The sequence below is a fragment of the Oncorhynchus keta genome, chromosome 11 (genome assembly GCF_023373465.1).
Source record: "Oncorhynchus keta strain PuntledgeMale-10-30-2019 chromosome 11, Oket_V2, whole genome shotgun sequence".
Lineage (NCBI taxonomy): Eukaryota > Metazoa > Chordata > Actinopteri > Salmoniformes > Salmonidae > Oncorhynchus > Oncorhynchus keta.
In genome coordinates, this window is record NC_068431.1 from 12,720,659 (window position 1) to 12,738,075 (window position 17,417).

Genomic DNA, 17,417 nt, shown 5'->3' on the forward strand with positions numbered 1-17,417 from the left:
AGCTGTTATTCCATAGGCTTGGATCGGCACTATGCAGCTGTTATTCCATAGGCTTGGATCGGCACTATGCAGCTGTTATTCCATAGGCTTGGATCGGCACTATGTTATTCCATAGGCTTGTTATTGTTATTCCATAGGCTTGGATCGGCACTATGCAGCTGTTATTCCATAGGCTTGGATCGGCACTATGCAGCTGCTGTTATTCCATGATCGGCACTATGCAGCTGTTATTCCATAGGCTTTTTGCAGCACTGGCATTTGTCCACTGCTGTTTCTTGGAAAAACAACGATTGATAGGCAGCTTAAACGTCTTGAATTCAACCATTATTGGGTTCAAATACACATTTAGATTTGTTAACAGCCATCCACAACAACCACAATCCGTAAGGAGCAAATAGCTAAATGAGAGAACAGCTGTGTGATTCACATCAATGCACTATGTAGATATCAATAATAAGTGATATCCGTATCACCGTAGACTACACCACTGCTGTCATCCTCACCTCCAAGCGTTTATTCAAGTTGGAAGACAGCAGTCGCACCATTGGAAAACATAGCTTGGACTGTAGCTTACAAAAAAAATATTTGTGTATTGGAACAAACTTAAACTTGCGCCTTTTTCAATGCTGATTTGAATGTCATTGAGAATGTTTATTTTTATTTTTTACAAACATCCTTTCTGATTTTAAAAGTAATCCTCAGGGTAATCATCTAGTTTTTCAAAAGATATATATATCTTTTTGTAATTTAACGAATTACAGTTACCATTTTTTTGTAATCCCTTACATGTATCCGTTACTCCCCAACCCTGGACTTGGTTGTGGGGACAGAAGTTAGGAACTGTACTGCTATTATTTTCTTACAATCTGTTAGAGAAATGACCGGGTGTTGACAGACACCTTGGACAACTTTTACAGTGTTTAAGACACATGGCATGGTCCTATATAGTCTTCTCTCAGATTCAAATCTGGAATTATCAGCTGTTTGTCTACGGGGATTGAAATTGTTAAAATTATGATAATGTTCTTTTAGTGTAAGAGCTGTTTGATGGGATAGAATTTTGGCCTGACATCATCAGGCAGTCATTTTTTACTCTTTTTGTTTCTAGTTGACCATTTTGAAAACAATCACAGTAACTTGCTAAGAAGCTATTTTTGTTTCTAGTTGACCATTTTGAAAACAATCACAGTAAGGTACTTAATTGTTACACAGAAATGATTTGATATTGAGATCAAATTGGCTGCATTGGACCTTTAACAATGGTTGTGAGTGACAACCTGAGATAGAAATATTACAGACATGACACGACAATGAACTCTAGTTCTCTACACTGAAACGGTCAAGAGATTACATTGAAGATGTTTCCGCTCATCACAGGAGGTTAGTAGAAAACATATTAGTGACTCGGGCTCTGACAGCTCTATTCACATCATAAACCACTGGATCAGTGCAGATGAAGGGGAGGAGACAGGTTCAAAAGGTTTTTGTTAAGCCTTGAGACAATTGAGACATGAATTGTATGTGTGCCATTCAGAATGGGCAAGACAAAATATTTAAGTGCCTTTGTATGGTACTGGTACAGTATGGTACTGGTACAGTATGATACTGTAGTAGATGCCAGGCACACCGGTTTGACGGTGTCAAGAACTGCAACGCTGCTGGGTTTTTCACGTTCAATACTTTCCTGTGTGTATCAAGAATGTTCCACCACCCAAAGGACATCCAGCCAACTTGACAAAACTGTGGGAAGCGTTGGAGTCAACATGGGCTAGCATCCCTGTGGAACATTTTCTACACCTTGTAGAGTCCTTGCCCTGATAAACTGAGGCTGTTCAGAGGGCAACTTAATATTAGGAAAGTGTTCCTAATGTTTTGTACACTCAATGTATAACCTAGTCAGCAACATATACTGTATGCCGTGGGGGATGGGAGGATGGGTTCTTACATGAGACGTGGGCCATACCTCCCATGTTGTAAGCCATACCTGTGGCTGGCATCTCTCTTTCCCCTGGCAAATTCACCACACCATCACCTGCCCAGGCAGGGGTAGAACATGCTATGTTCAGATCCCTGCTCGGTCCAAGGCTGTGGGGCTGTGGGAATAGAGGCTGTGGGGCTGTGGGAATAGAGTCAGTGGGGCTGTGAGGCTGTGGGAATATAGGATGTGGGGCTGTGGGAATAGAGGGTGTGGAGCTGTGGGAATAGAGGGTGTGGAGCTGTGGGGCTGTGGGAATAGAGGTTGTGGGGATAGAATCTGTGGAGCTGTGGAGCTGAGGGAATAGAGGCTGTGGAGTTGTGGGAATAGAGGCAGTGGGGCTGTGGGAATAGAGGGTGTGGAGCTGTGGGGCTGTGGGAATAGAGTTTGTGGGGCTTTGGGAATAGAGGCTGTGGGGATAGAGTCTGTGGAGCTGTGGAGCTGTGGGAATAGAGGCAGTGGGGCTGTGGGAATAGAGTCAGTGGGGCGGTGAGACTGTGAGAATAGAGGATGTGGGGCTGTGGGAATAGAGGGTGTGGATCTGTGGGAATAGAGGGTGTGGAGCTGTGGGGCTGTGGGAATAGAGGGTGTGGATCTGTGGGAATAGAGGGTGTAGAGCTGTGGGGCTGTGGGAATAGAAGGTGTGGAGCAGTGGGGCTGTGGGAATAGAGGATGTGAGGCTGTGAGACTGTGAGAATAGAGGATGTGGAGCTGTGGGAATAGAGGGTGTGGAGCTGTGGGGCTGTGGGGCTGTGGGAATAGAGGGTGTGGAGCTGTGGGAATAGAGGGTGTGGAGCTGTGGGGCTGTGGGAATAGAGGGTGTGGTGGGAGCTGGTTCATGTAATCTCCTGTACTCTCTCTGACTAGAGGCTGTGGGAATAGAAGCTGTGGAGCTGTGGGGCTGTGGGAGTAGAGACTGTGGAGCTGTGGGGTTTTGGAAATAGAGGATGTGGGCCTATGGGGCTGTGGGAATAGAGGCTGTGGTGGGAGCTGGTTCATGTGATCTCCTGTGTTCTCTCTGACTCTGGTACGGGAGGTCTGAGGCTGTCGTTGGCCATCCCCAGCCCACATGCTCCCTCCCTCTCTAACAGACTTCCTATGCCCTGAGCTATTGATCTCAGATCTCAGAGGGGACCTCTGCCGTCTCAGTTATCAGAGCCCACAAAGGGAGCTGCCTCACCTCCTCAGACAGCCACCTCCCTCCTCCTCCTCCCCCTCCATCACACAGCTCTCCTCCCTGCATGGCACTAAGCGTCCCTATCAATCTGCCTGCTGATCCAGCATGCCTACCCGGGCTGCTCTGCTCTGCGTGCCACACATCTTTCTCCCCTCTGTCTCTCCATCCACCCATCCATCTTCAGGCCCCTCTGTCTCTCCGTCCACCCATCCATCTATCTCCTCTCTGTCTCTCCGTCCACCCATCCATCTATCTCCCCTCTGTCTCTCCGTCCACCCATCCATCTATCTCCCCTCTGTCTCTCCGTCCACCCATCCATCTATCTCCTCTCTGTCTCTCCGTCCACCCATCCATCTATCTCCTCTCTGTCTCTCCATCCACCCATCCATCTATCTCCCCTCTGTCTCTCCGTGTACCGATCCATCTCTCTCCCCTCTGTCTCTCCATCCACCCATCCATCTCTCTCCCCTCTTTCTCTCCATCCACCCATCCATCTCTCTCCCCTCTGTCTCTCCATCCACTCATCCATCTCTCTCCCCTCTGTCTCTCCGTCCACCCATCCATCTTCAGGCCCCTCTGTCTCTCCGTCCACCCATCCATCTATCTCCCCTCTGTCTCTCCGTGTACCGATCCATCTCTCCATACACCCATCCATCTTCAGGCCCCTCTGTCTCTCCGTCCACCATCCATCTATCTCCTCTCTGTCTCTCCATCCACCCATCCATCTCTCCATCCACCCATCCATCTTCAGGCCCCTCTGTCTCTCCGTCCACTCATCCATCTCTCTCCCCTCTGTCTCTCCGTCCACCCATCCATCTTCAGGCCCCTCTGTCTCTCCGTCCACCCATCCATCTATCTCCCCTCTGTCTCTCCGTGTACCGATCCATCTCTCCATACACCCATCCATCTTCAGGCCCCTCTGTCTCTCCGTCCACCATCCATCTATCTCCTCTCTGTCTCTCCATCCACCCATCCATCTCTCCATCCACCCATCCATCTTCAGGCCCCTCTGTCTCTCCGTCCACCCATCCATCTATCTCCCCTCTGTCTCTCCGTGTACCGATCCATCTATCTCCTCTCTGTCTCTCCGTCCACCCATCCATCTATCTCCCCTCTGTCTCTCCGTCCACCCATCCATCTATCTCCCCTCTGTCTCTCCGTCCACCCATGGCACAGGATCCTCATCTCTCCCAAGTGGTCATCTCTTTCTCCCTTACCCATCTGTCTATCGCCTCCTTTGAATTTCATCTATCTCCCCTCTGTCACAAGGCAGGGCAATACGCTCCGACCTACCTCTCCGTCCACCCATCCATCTATCTCCCCTCTGTCTCTCCGTCCACCCATCCATCTTCAGGCCCCTCTGTCTCTCCGTCCACCCATCCATCTATCTCCTCTCTGTCTCTCCGTGTACCGATCCATCTCTCTCCCCTCTGTCTCTCCGTCCACCCATCCATCTATTTCCCCTCTGTCTCTCCGTGTACCGATCCATCTCTCTCCCCTCTGTCTCTCCATCCACCCATCCATCTATCTCCCCTCTGTCTCTGCATCCACCCATCCATCTCTCTCCCCTCTGTCTCTCCATCCACTCATCCATCTTCAGGCCGCTCTCCAACCATATCAGTCAATCAGCGGCTCGGTCGAGGCGTGCTGACAATTGCCCCCTGATTGATTTCTGTCATAAAGCGCCAGGGTATTCACGGAAGAGAAATCATCTCTGTTGAACAAAAGCAAATAACCCCTCTCATTGTAATTTGTTTCAGTTTGGCACGGCAAAGCGACTGACATGCATATTTCTAATAGGCTAAGACAATGTATTCCTTGTTAGAAATAGTGGGTGAGGCTAGATTTGCAGAGTAAAGGCAGGACAGATGTAGGATCTTAATTTGAGCCAGTTTGCTACAGCAGGAAAATAATCCTGCAGCAGCATGAAATGTGAATTATTATGTGGATTATAATTCATGGACACAGGGATGCTGGCCCATGTTGTCTCCAATGTATCCTACAGTTGTGTCAAGTTGGCTGGATGTTCATTGGATGGTGGACAATTCTTGATACACACGGGAAACTGTTGAGTGTGAAAACCCCATCAGCATTGTAGTTATTGACACACTCAAACCGGTGAGCCTGGCACCTTCTACTGTAGGGCAGCCCAGCCCCATAAGTAACTCTTCTTATCAACTGTATGCAAGAATTTCATTGTGTTGTCTTGGGAATTCAGCCTTCTCTGTGTTGATCTTTGCCAAACCCTATTGTTACACCTCTGAGAAGCATAGATTACATCCTGTAGGTCTGATATCTGATTGGAGGTTAACTTTACATGTACAGTAATATTATTGGTCAACAACTCAGGTTTTGAATCCAAGTAACTCAGATGCTTATTAAAGGGTTTAAGATTCATTGTTCTTTCTCTTATGTGTTCCTGTCCTGCTGTGGTGAGATACTCTCTTTCCTTCTCCACCTCATGCACTTCTGGGGCATGGCCTTTCAGGCTATGGTTTCAATTCAATTCAAAGGGCTTTATTGGCATGGGAAGCATATGTATACATTGTCAAAGCAAGTGAAATAGATAATGAACAAAAGTTAAATAAACAATAAACCATTTACAGTAAACATTACACTCACAAAAGTTCCAAAAGAATAAAGACATTTCCAATGTCATATTATGTTTACATACAGTGTTGCAACAATGTGCAAATAGTTAAAGTACATATGGGAAAATAAATACACATAAATATGGGTTGTATTTACAATGGGGTTTCTTTATCACTGGTTGCCCTTTTCTTGGGGCAACAGGTCACACATCTTGCTGCTGTGATGGCACACTGTGGAATTTCACCCAAGAGGTATTTGAGTTGATTTTTTAAAATTCTTTGAGGGTCTGTGTAATCTGAGAGAAATATGTGTCTCTAATATGGTCATACATTTGGCAGGAGGTTAGGAAGTGCAGCTCAGTTTCCACCTCATTTTGTGGGCAGTGTGCACATAGCCTGGTCAGGTATTCTGCCACTGTGTACTCTCTGTTTAGGGACGAATATCATTCCAGTTTGCTCTGCTTTTGGTAAATTATTTCCAATGTGTCAAGTAATTATCTTTTTGTTTTCTTGGTTGGTCTAATTGTGTTGCTGTTCTGGCTCTGTGGAGTCTGTTTGTGTTTGTGAACAGAGCCCCAGGACCAGCTTGCTTAGAGGACTCTTCTCTGGGATAATCTCTCTGTAGGTGACAGCTTTGTTACAGAAGGTTTGGGAATTGCTTCCTTTTAGGTAGTCGTTGAACTTAACAGCTCTTTTCTAGATTTTGATAATTAGCAAGTATCGGCCTAATTCTGCTCTGCATGCATTATTCGTTTTTTTTCTGCATGCAGAGTCACAATTTGGTGTTTGTCCTTTTTGTGAATCCTTGGTTGGTGAGTGGACCCCAGACCTCACAGCCATAAGGGGCAATGGGTTCTATAACAGATTCAAGTATTTTTAGCCAGATGCTAATTGGTATGTTGAATTTTATGTTCCTTTTGATGGTGAAGAAGGCCCTTCTTGCCTTGCCTCTCAGATCGTTCACAGCTTTGTGGTGCTGATGTTTAGGTTGAAGTAGGCATAGTTTTTTTATGTGCTCTAGGGCAACGGTGTCTAGATGGAATTTGTATTTGTGGTCCTGGCAACTCTGACCTTTTTTGGAACACCATTATTTTTGTCTTGCTGAGATTTACTGTCAGGGCCCAGGTCTTACAGAATCTGTGTAGAAGATCTAGGTGCTGCTGTAGGCCCTCCTTGGTTGGGGACAGAAGCACCAGATCATCAACACATAGTAGACATATGACTTCAGATTATAGTAGGGTGAGGCCAGGCGCTGCAGACTGTTCTAGTGCCCTTGCCAATTATTTGATATATATGTTGAAGAGGGTGGGGCTCAGCTGCATCCCCACCCCACAGCCCTGTGGTAAAAACAAACGTGTGTTTTCTTTTGTTCAATTTTAACTGCACAATTGTTGCTTGTGTACACCGCTTTTTATCAATTTGTATAGAAGACCCTCATGCCAAATTGAGTCAGAGGATTTTTAAAAAATCCACAAAGCATGAGAAGACTTTGCCTTTGTTTTGGTTTGTTTGTTTGTTTGTCAATTAGGGTGTGCAGGGTGAATACATGGTCTGATGTATGGTAAAAAGCTCAGTTGACATTTGCTCAGTACATTGTATTCACTGAAGAAATGTACAAGTCTGCTGTTAATGATAATGCAGAGGATTTTCCCAAGGTTACTGTTGAAGCGTATCCCACGGAAGTTATTGGGGTGAAATTTGTCTCCACTTTTGTGCATTGGGGTGATCAATCCTTGGTTCCAAATATTGGGAAAGATGCCAGAGCTGAGGATGATGTTAAAGAGTTTTAGTATAGCCAATTGGAATTTGTGGTCTGTATATTTGATCATTTCACTGAGGATACCATCAACACCACAGGCCTTTTTGGGTTTGTATTTTCTCCTGTAGTTTATTTAATGAAATTGGAGAATCTAGTGGGTTCTGGTAGTCTTTAATAGCTCATTCTAAGATTTGTTGTTGATAATGTAAATGTTTTTGCTGTTTGATCTTTGTTCTTTGTTATAGAGCCAAAAAGATTGGTGAAGTAGTTTATCCATACATCTCTCTCTCTATCTGACCATGCTTAGAATAATGCTTTGTAATGCCTGTTAATGCTTTGTAACTTAAGTTTATGCCTTGTATGTGAATCCATTCATTTTACAAAGTCATTAAATACACTTGCATAAATTATATTCTCCTACATTTCTTATTTGCCTATTACTGTAACTCTACTATAATGTTCTATTACTGTAACTCAATTATAGTGTTATATTACTGTAACTCTACTATAATGTTCTATTACTGTAACTATAGTGTTCTATTACTGTAACTATAGTGTTCTATTACTGTAACTATAGTATTCTATTACTGTAACTATAACTATACTGTAACTATAGTGTTCTATTACTGTAACTATAATGTTCTATTACTGTAACTATAGTGTTCTATTACTGTAACTATAGTATTCTATTACTGTAACTATAGTGTTCTATTACTGTAACTATAGTGTTCTATTACTGTAACTATAATGTTCTATTACTGTAACTATAGTGTTCTATTACTGTAATTCAACTATAGTGTTATATTACTGTAACTCTACTATAATGTTCTATTACTGTAACTAGGGTGTTCTATTACTGTAACTCTACTATAATGTTCTATTACTGTAACTCAATTATAGTGTTCTATTACTGTAACTCAACTATAGTGTTCTATTACTGTAACTCAACTATCGTGTTCTATTACTGTAACTATAATGTTCTATTACTGTAACTCAACTATCGTGTTCTATTACTGTAACTATAGTGTTATATTACTGTAACTATAGTGTTCTATTACTGTAACTCAATATAGTGTTCTATTACTGTAACTCAACTATAGTGTTCTATTACTGTAACTATAATGTTCTATTACTGTAACTCAACTATCGTGTTCTATTACTGTAACTATAGTGTTATATTACTGTAACTATAGTGTTCTATTACTGTAACTATAGTGTTCTATTACTGTAACTCAACTATAGTGTTCTATTACTGTAACTATAGTGTTCTATTACTGTAACTCTACTATAGTGTTTTATTACTGTAACTCTACTATAGTGTTTTATTACTGTAACTCTACTATAGTGTTTTATTACTGTAACTCAACCATAGTGTTCTATTACTGTAACTATAGTGTTCTATTACTGTAACTCAACTATAGTCTTAATATTCCTATTTATCCTATGGAGTCAGATAAAGATAAGTCATTTACAGTTTTTTACAATCACTAGGACCCATTTCTCAATTCTTGAGAAACTCTTCACACTGTGAGCACAACAGCAGTCTGAACTGTGGAGCATTTTTCATTGCTTTGGCACAAAATGCTTCATTCAATTTTCATGAATTATTTTCTCACTCAGACACAACCACCACCAAAACTCCACGTACCTACAGGACAATTTGCACATGTTTACATTCTCTTTTCAAAACTGTTAAATTTAAGTTCAAAACCTAACATAACACACATTTAATAAGACAGCAATTTGCTACATTTCTAACACCGTATTGAAATATATTCCACATCTAAAAAATGAAATACTATCCAAACAATTAGACCAACCACAGCTGATTCCCATTGTAGATGAACACCTACCCAGGTGTTAGTCTTTCCATTTCATTACCATCTATACAAAAGGGGACATTTTAGGAATAATTATGTACTGTAATGTAAACATGGACCCAGCCAGAGATAGAGAAGTGGCTGACAGAGGAAGAAGAGTGGCTGGGAGAGGGAGAGGGAGAGGACAACGTATGCGTGGTGGAAAAAGACTGAGAGGAAGATCAAGAGCTGTAGTCTCAGATGAGACTAGGCCTACTATAATTGATCATGTAATAAATCACGGTCTATCAATGAGAGAGGCTGGTCTGAGAGTGCAGCCAAATCTGTAATGCTCAACAGTGGCATCTATTGTGAGAAATTTCAGTCAAAACAACAGGTAAGATGTGCATTCTGCAAGGGCATCTGACAGAACTGCACATTACAGAAGTAAATTGAGCAAAGCCTCCAAACCCACTTGTGTGTAATTTTTGGGGTATTTCTGCTTAGGACCCAACTGTTACCTCCCACAGGTTGGAGAGGGAGGATTTTCATTGCTGTGCAGGAAACTGCAATATTTGATATGGTCATCAGAAACAATGGCCTAAATCTCACAGAGATTTGGGACAGAGTGTTGGCAGACAACATTACATTTGGAAATATTCACAATGTAACAATAACAACTATTTCTAGAGTCCTGAAACATCATCAAGTCAGGATGAAGCAGCTGCACACTGTCCCCTTGGAGAGGAAGTCTGAACGAGTCAAGCAACTCAGGAACCAATATGTCCAGGTAAGATGACAGAACTATAAAATACAGAACTGGTTTTGAACAAAACCAAACAGGGCAGAGGCACACAATGGCATGTTTTAAGGTATAATGTAAACTACTGTAATAGCCTAACTCTTATGTTGCCTTGTGGATTTATTTTAGAGAGTCATGGAGATTGAAGCCAGGCGAACACCCCACATATTCATCTTTGTGGATGAGGCTGGTTTCAACTTGGCCAAAACACGGCGGCGCAGAAGGAATGTGATTGGGAAAAGAGCCACAGTGGATGTCCCGGGCCAGAGGGGTGCCAATATCACAATGTCTGCTGCAATATCCTCTGATGGATTGCTGTTACACAAACCGCTAATTGGGCCATACAACACCGAGCGTCTCATTACATTCCTGGAGGACCTCTATGGAAGGGTTGGGCCGTACAACACTGAGCGTCTCATTACATTCCTGGAGGACCTCTATGGAAGGGTTGGGCCATACAACACCGAGGGTCTCATTACATTCCTGGAGGACCTCTATGGAAGGGTTGGGCCGTACGACACCGAGCGTCTCATTACATTCCTGGAGGACCTCTATGGAAGGGTTGGGCCGTACAACACCGAGGGTCTCATTACATTCCTGGAGGACCTCTATGGAAGGGTTGGGCCGTACAACACCGGCGTCTCATTACATTCCTGGAGGACCTCTATGGAAGGGTTGGGCCGTACAACACCGAGCGTCTCATTACATTCCTGGAGGACCTCTATGGAAGGGTTGGGCCATACAACACCGAGCGTCTCATTACATTCCGTCTCATTACATTCCTGGAGGACCTCTATGGAAGGGTTGGGCCGTACAACACCGAGCGTCTCATTACATTCCTGGAGGACCTCTATGGAAGGGTTGGGCCGTACAACACCGAGCGTCTCATTACATTCCTGGAGGACCTCTATGGAAGGGTTGGGCCGTACAACACCGAGCGTCTCATTACATTCCTGGAGGACCTCTATGGAAGGGTTGGGCCGTACGACACCGAGCATCTCATTACATTCCTGGAGGACCTCTATGGAAGGGTTGGGCCGTACGACACCGAGCGTCTCATTACATTCCTGGAGGACCTCTATGGAAGGGCATCTCATTACATTCCTGGAGGACCTCTATGGAAGGGTTGGGCCGTACAACACCGAGCGTCTCATTACATTCCTGGAGGACCTCTATGGAAGGGTTGGGCCGTACAACACCGAGGGTCTCATTACATTCCTGGAGGACCTCTATGGAAGGGTTGGGCCGTACGACACCAAGCGTCTCATTACATTCCTGGAGGACCTCTATGGAAGGGTTGGGCCGTACAACACCGAGGGTCTCATTACATTCCTGGAGGACCTCTATGGAAGGGTTGGGCCGTACAACACCGAGGGTCTCATTACATTCCTGGAGGACCTCTATGGAAGGGTTGGGCCGTACAACACTGAGCGTCTCATTACATTCCTGGAGGACCTCTATGGAAGGGTTGGGCCGTACGACACCGAGCGTCTCATTACATTCCTGGAGGACCTCTATGGAAGGGTTGGGCCGTACAACACCGAGCGTCTCATTACATTCCTGGAGGACCTCTATGGAAGGGTTGGGCCGTACAACACTGAGCGTCTCATTACATTCCTGGAGGACCTCTATGGAAGGGTTGGGCCGTACGACACCGAGCATCTCATTACATTCCTGGAGGACCTCTATGGAAGGGTTGGGCCGTACAACACTGAGCGTCTCATTACATTCCTGGAGGACCTCTATGGAAGGGTTGGGCCGTACAACACCGAGCGTCTCATTACATTCCTGGAGGACCTCTATGGAAGGGTTGGGCCGTACGACACCGAGCGTCTCATTACATTCCTGGAGGACCTCTATGGAAGGGTTGGGCCGTACGACACAGAGCGTCTCATTACATTCCTGGAGGATCTCTATGGATGAGTTGTTCCAGGTGAGGAAAGGGTTGCAGTGAGGCGAAATTGGCCGACGTTTGTAATTGTATGGGACAATGTGGCATTTCACCAGTCCCATGCAGTCACAGAGTGGTTTATAGCCCTTCCCAGGATGGTGTCACTTTTCCTCCTTCCTTACTCTCCATTCCTCAACCCCATAGAGGAATTATTTTCCTCATGGAGGTGGAAGGTTTATGACCACCGTCCACATCATCAAATGTCCCTCCTGGATGCAATGAATGCTGGATGCCTGGACATATCTGCAGAAGATTGCCAGGGATGGACCAGGCATGCCAAAATATTCTTTCCTAGGTGTATTGTCCAAGATTATATAAGATGAGATGTGTATGAGAACCTGTGGCCAAATGCAGAAGACAGGGTTGACTAGCATTGCTACTGTATCTGTATCGGTAGATGGTGTATATACACATTCTTGTATTTTGGAACCTCTCAATGCCAAAAAATGACATAAAACATATTTAAGCATATTGCATCATGTCTGATTCATTCCTGTAACATATACTGCAGTCAATTCTAAACCGTAGAGAGGTGTCATTCTTGTTTTGTAAAGACAAAACATTGTGTAATGCTACCTGTTGTTAGTGTTGTTTAGGTCATTGTTTTATGAGTGACCTGGGTGCTTGTTGGGTGACAACCTTTGCTGGTGTTCTGGAAGAATGAGTTGATTTGAGACATGTATGAAGTGTTTTGGTAGTTTTAGTGCATTTTGGATGTGAAATGAACTGCTGTGCCAAGCTGAAAGTTGGTTAGGAGAACTGTGCGAAGAGTTTTGAAAAAGTGACCTACAGTATGTATTGAGAAACGGGTCCTAGCGACTGTAAAAAAGAACTGTAATGGGCTAATTGCTTATTCTTATTACGAGTCACGTGAGATTTTTATGATATCATACATCATACATTATAAATATTATGCCCACCACACTATCATATCCCGTTCAAAAGGTACTTAGATATTTTGTATTGCCCATTCACCCCTTGTCTCAAGACTTAAAAATCCTTCTTTAACCTGTATCCTCCCCTTCATCTACACTGATTGAAGTGGATTTATGAAGTGATATCAACAAGGGATCATAGCTTTCACCTGGATACACCTGGTCAGTCTATGTTATGGAAAGAGCAAGTGTTCCTAATGTTTTGTCCACTCCGTGAAGATTAAACTATATGGAACATCTTGAATGATGCTGGTGCTGAATGATGAATGGTGCTGTAGCAGTGTGTGTAGCAGTGTGTGTAGCAGTGTATGTAGCAGTGTGTGTAGCAGTGTGTGTAGCAGTGTGTGTAGCAGCCCCATATGCAGGGCCTCTGCTGTGTCTGTTGTAGTGTGTGTAGTAGTGTTCTGCTGTTCTCTCATCTTCATTAAGCTTTTCTTTTAATTAGGGACATCTAGTTCCAGACCATTGAAAAATGGCCTTTTTAAGTTTAGCTTTCAGACTCCTAACCTCGTTTCCAGTGACCAAGTCTACATAAATGAATGGGACCAATTAGTGATAAAGATCATAGTGCCGAACCACAAAGTCTTTAAACACAGAGTTGTAGGGACCACAGGTCACCCTCCTGGGAGCAGGACCTGATAGTCTGTCTGTGTTTAGCGTTCTCTTACAAGGCCTCTGACCAGACCTCTCTCACCTTCTCCCAAATAAACTTCCATCCTCAGAGAGACTATATCACATATAATCAAGTACTGGCATGCTCCACTCTATAATTCATAATCAAGTATTTGCGTTTAAGGGTTTAAAAGGCATGTAGACTAGAATATAAAGACACTCATTAACTGTTAACGCATACCATAATTATCTCTTTTGTATACTCCATTTTACTTTACTACATTTGACACACATTTAGCATATAAGCAGTATTTTTGCCTTAGCATTGCAAAGGCAATGCAAACTCTATCTAAGAGTATGTAGAACTGAAATGTCCCACTATAAAGCCCTGCAGACATCAGACCACTTCAATATGGAAATGTATCAGAAGAGTTCTGACTGCTCCCAACGCTGTTTCCACGTCATTTCAACAACAAAAATTATGTGTGATGACGTTGAATCAATGTTGGAAACTGATCGGATTTAAAAAAAAGTCATCAACAGAAGGGGATTTTGTATTTTTTTCCACCCCACTTTTAACCTAAATCTAATGACGCTCTGAAATGTTTTATTGATTTAACATTTTCAATTCATGTTAGTTGACAACTCAACCAAATGTCAATCAAAACTAGACATTGAACTGCCGTAAGTGACCAGTGGGCTGTCTCGTACTATGATAGAGAAGGATCGTGTTCTTGTTCAGTTTTGGGTTTGAGTTAAACATAGCTCTCGTCTCGGCCACAGAGGACCGTCTGCGTTAGTCTTTAAAATTACAAAGCTGCATCGATGCCAGTGTAAAATCAAAACATTTCATTATGAGAAAGACCCGGTAGGATATCTTACTAGTCACATCTTGTTTTCACATTGTACTACAAATTCTACAATAACCACTACTGGTATGAATACGGACATTCCCAAACTACAGTATGCAATGGGTGTTTTGCATGTCAATTACAAATCTTCCAGTTTTTTGATAGGATGTAATGTGATGACTGTTAGTCCCACAAACTGATTCTACTGCAGCCGTAGACTGAATACTGTTACAGTGTAGGCAGAAAAACACTCTCCAACACACTGGCCTCTGATTAATTATGAACTGATGATGTCTATATAAACATCCCATCAGTGGCGATTCTAGCTTGTATGGCTCCCCCGGCGGACCCCCCACCATTCTGACCTAACTGTCATTTTTATTCAGACATTTGGAACAAAAATAAATAATCATAACAGTTAAAACAATATAAATATAAAAATATATATACAAATAGAAGTAACAAAGACAAATATAAACAAATTTTGTGTTGATTTGGCCCTCGAGCATCAATACATTACCCATCACCCAACACTGTCAACCAAGAGTCAAGACTAAACCAATTCACCTTGGTGGTGTGAAGACTGGTTTTATATTATTCTTAAAGATTTCACACAAACCAGAAAAAAATGCAACAACATGTCTATGAAACTATATATTCACAGTATTATGAATAAATTGTGGTTTATTTGGTAGCATTTCGTAGTGTGACTGATTTACTAATTGCATTAGTACTGTACAAAGTTAGAGGTGCGATATTTGATAGATTCCCCCGTTCCCCCTACCTCGGGCTTCCTGTGTGGAGACCTTAGGTCAACCTACCCCTGCCCCCCTCCCCATCTCGTACTTCTGAGTGGGAGACCTTCCCAGGCAGTAGCCTGCCTAGCTCACAAACTAGAATCAGGGCTCCCACTCCGACAAGGTTAATTGACCCACAGTCCCACACGGTGACATGATATCATTGACGTGATGTGCAAATGGGCAAATGGGCGATAGAAAATCGATCCCACAAATGTCACCATTCCCCCCAAAAATGTGCGGGCAGCCCTGTACCGCCCCCGGCAAGATGCCGCCCTGGGCAGCTGCCTATGTCGCCTATACCTAAATCTGCCACTGCATCCCATAATCTGCAAACAATATCATAACTATTATCATGCACCAACAGAGCCCTTCCGCCTTTCTCTCGCTCTTTCTGATGTTCAATTTCTCTCTCTCCCTTATCCTTCCTCCCTGCCGCATGTGTGCCCCTCTCCCGCTGTCCGCAAGAGCTGTTTACAGAGAGCAAACATATTGGTATGGCCATGCTGATTCCTTTATCTGTCTCGCTGCAGGAACAAAGTGTTGATGCTGCATTCGGGGGAGAGTGGTCCGGGTGGTAGATAAATGGAGAAACCAGAGCTCCAGGACACCAATAATGAGCTAAATTAGCACTGCATCCACTCTCCCTCAGCAAACAATTGACCGCCTAATTCATGGCCAGCTTTTCACACACAGAAACCAACCTCTTTTGTGAGTGGGGGATGTCAAAGTAAGAAAGGTTCAGGTCATTTTTAAAGGGAGAGCAGATTGATGGGTGTCAGATCAATATGCTGTATCAGACGTAAATCCCCTTATCATGTCACCGCTGGCTCGGCGTCTCTGCCTGCCGCTCAGATCTATGCTCGGAGATGCTTATCTTAAAGGGCATGTGAAGGAGGGAACAGGGGAAATGTGTGTCCAGCAGCAGCATCACTCATATCCCACCAGGGAGGGAAGGAATCTCTCTCTGGCTACTGATGGATCTGTCCCCTACACTGGCTCTGAGCTCTGAGGGGCCTACCGGAGTCTTGACGATGTGGCACCTTATTCCATAAGCCAACTGTTTATTGCCATTGACGTGTGTGTGTGTGTGTGTGTGTGTGTGTGTGTGTGTGTGTGTGTGTGTGTGTGTGTGTGTGTGTGTGTGTGTGTGTGTGTGTGTGTGTGTGTGTGTGTGTGTGTGTGTGTGTGTGTGTGTGTGTGTGTGTGTGTGCACTGTAAACAAAATCAGGGATGACTAGCTAGGGAACAGGTAGTCTCTTTCTATTTCTTTACTAAGGTAGCCCTGAATTTCAACACAATGTCTTCTGTAATTAGTCTGACCAGGCTCCCAGCTAGTTGCAAACAGCCAGATATTTGAAAGATATCAGTCGAGCATCCTGAGAGTATATACAGTACAGAGCAGTAGACTAGAAGTTTTGTTTGCACACTTCCTGACACTTTTAAAATGGGGCACATTTTTCTATGACTGCCTGGCTTTTAAGCTCGATCAAATTCTTTTATAGCAATGCTGTCGTTCCTTCCCAGGAATTGTTTAGAAAATATGGATTTTGCATCTGGTCATGCCAGCTCACTAAGACTAAAATGTCATATCTTGATGACATGCAGGTATGATAGCGGAAAACAACAAGCTGAGAGAGTTCCTAATGTTTTGTACAGTCAGTGTATATAAAGCCTGCCTGTGAATAAATATGCTAATATTAATATGATAATATAATACTGGTGATGATGCCAGTCTGTTCTCACCACGTGGGCCAAACGCAGGCCTTGAGATTCAAAGGCAGCTAGAGACAGTCTGGAAATCAATGGAGCCATTCCCAGGGGTCTCATTAGGGCTGGGGAAACGAAACGGTATTGTGGATATGGGACACAAACGCTGGAGCGAGCCTCCAAATATGCCCTAACTATGCTAATTCAAGTCGCAATTAAGCCATGTGTTTTTCAGCTTATCGACTGTGACTTAGAGACGTTTGTGCATATGCTAGCTCACCACAACTTAAGACGGAGAGAGAGAGAGCCTCAATGAGCTTGGCGACGTCAATGCAATTTCATACAGAGGCTGTAAGCTACAGTAGCTCATTTAATTATCACTTTTTAGCACAGCCCTGTGTTTTTGACGAACTTAATGGCATTAAATGTGATGTGTGCGTCGGCTCGGTTTACAGCGC

At 43.7% G+C, this 17,417-nt stretch overlaps 2 protein-coding genes across 4 annotated transcripts in view; both read right to left on the reverse strand.

Annotated features, from left to right (window-relative positions):
• LOC118372878 (BTB/POZ domain-containing protein KCTD16-like) overlaps window positions 1-17,417 on the reverse strand; it is an 89,929-nt gene that overhangs the window by 13,307 nt on the left and 59,205 nt on the right. The gene's annotated exons all lie outside the window — the stretch shown is intronic.
• On the reverse strand, window positions 10,138-12,515 carry LOC127933081 (uncharacterized). 3 transcript variants are annotated; one of them, XM_052529462.1, is made up of 4 exons: window positions 11,559-12,515; window positions 11,123-11,179; window positions 11,009-11,065; window positions 10,138-10,652 (listed from the first exon to the last, which is right to left on the reverse strand). In XM_052529462.1, the coding sequence occupies exons 1-4, from the start codon at window positions 12,114-12,116 to the stop codon at window positions 10,434-10,436; spliced, it is 891 nt and encodes a 296-aa protein (XP_052385422.1). In that variant the 5' UTR covers window positions 12,117-12,515; the 3' UTR covers window positions 10,138-10,433. The 3 variants fall into 3 exon arrangements, with proteins under 3 accessions (XP_052385422.1, XP_052385423.1, XP_052385421.1); XM_052529463.1 differs by lacking the exon at window positions 11,123-11,179; XM_052529461.1 differs by having other exon boundaries at window positions 11,009-11,179.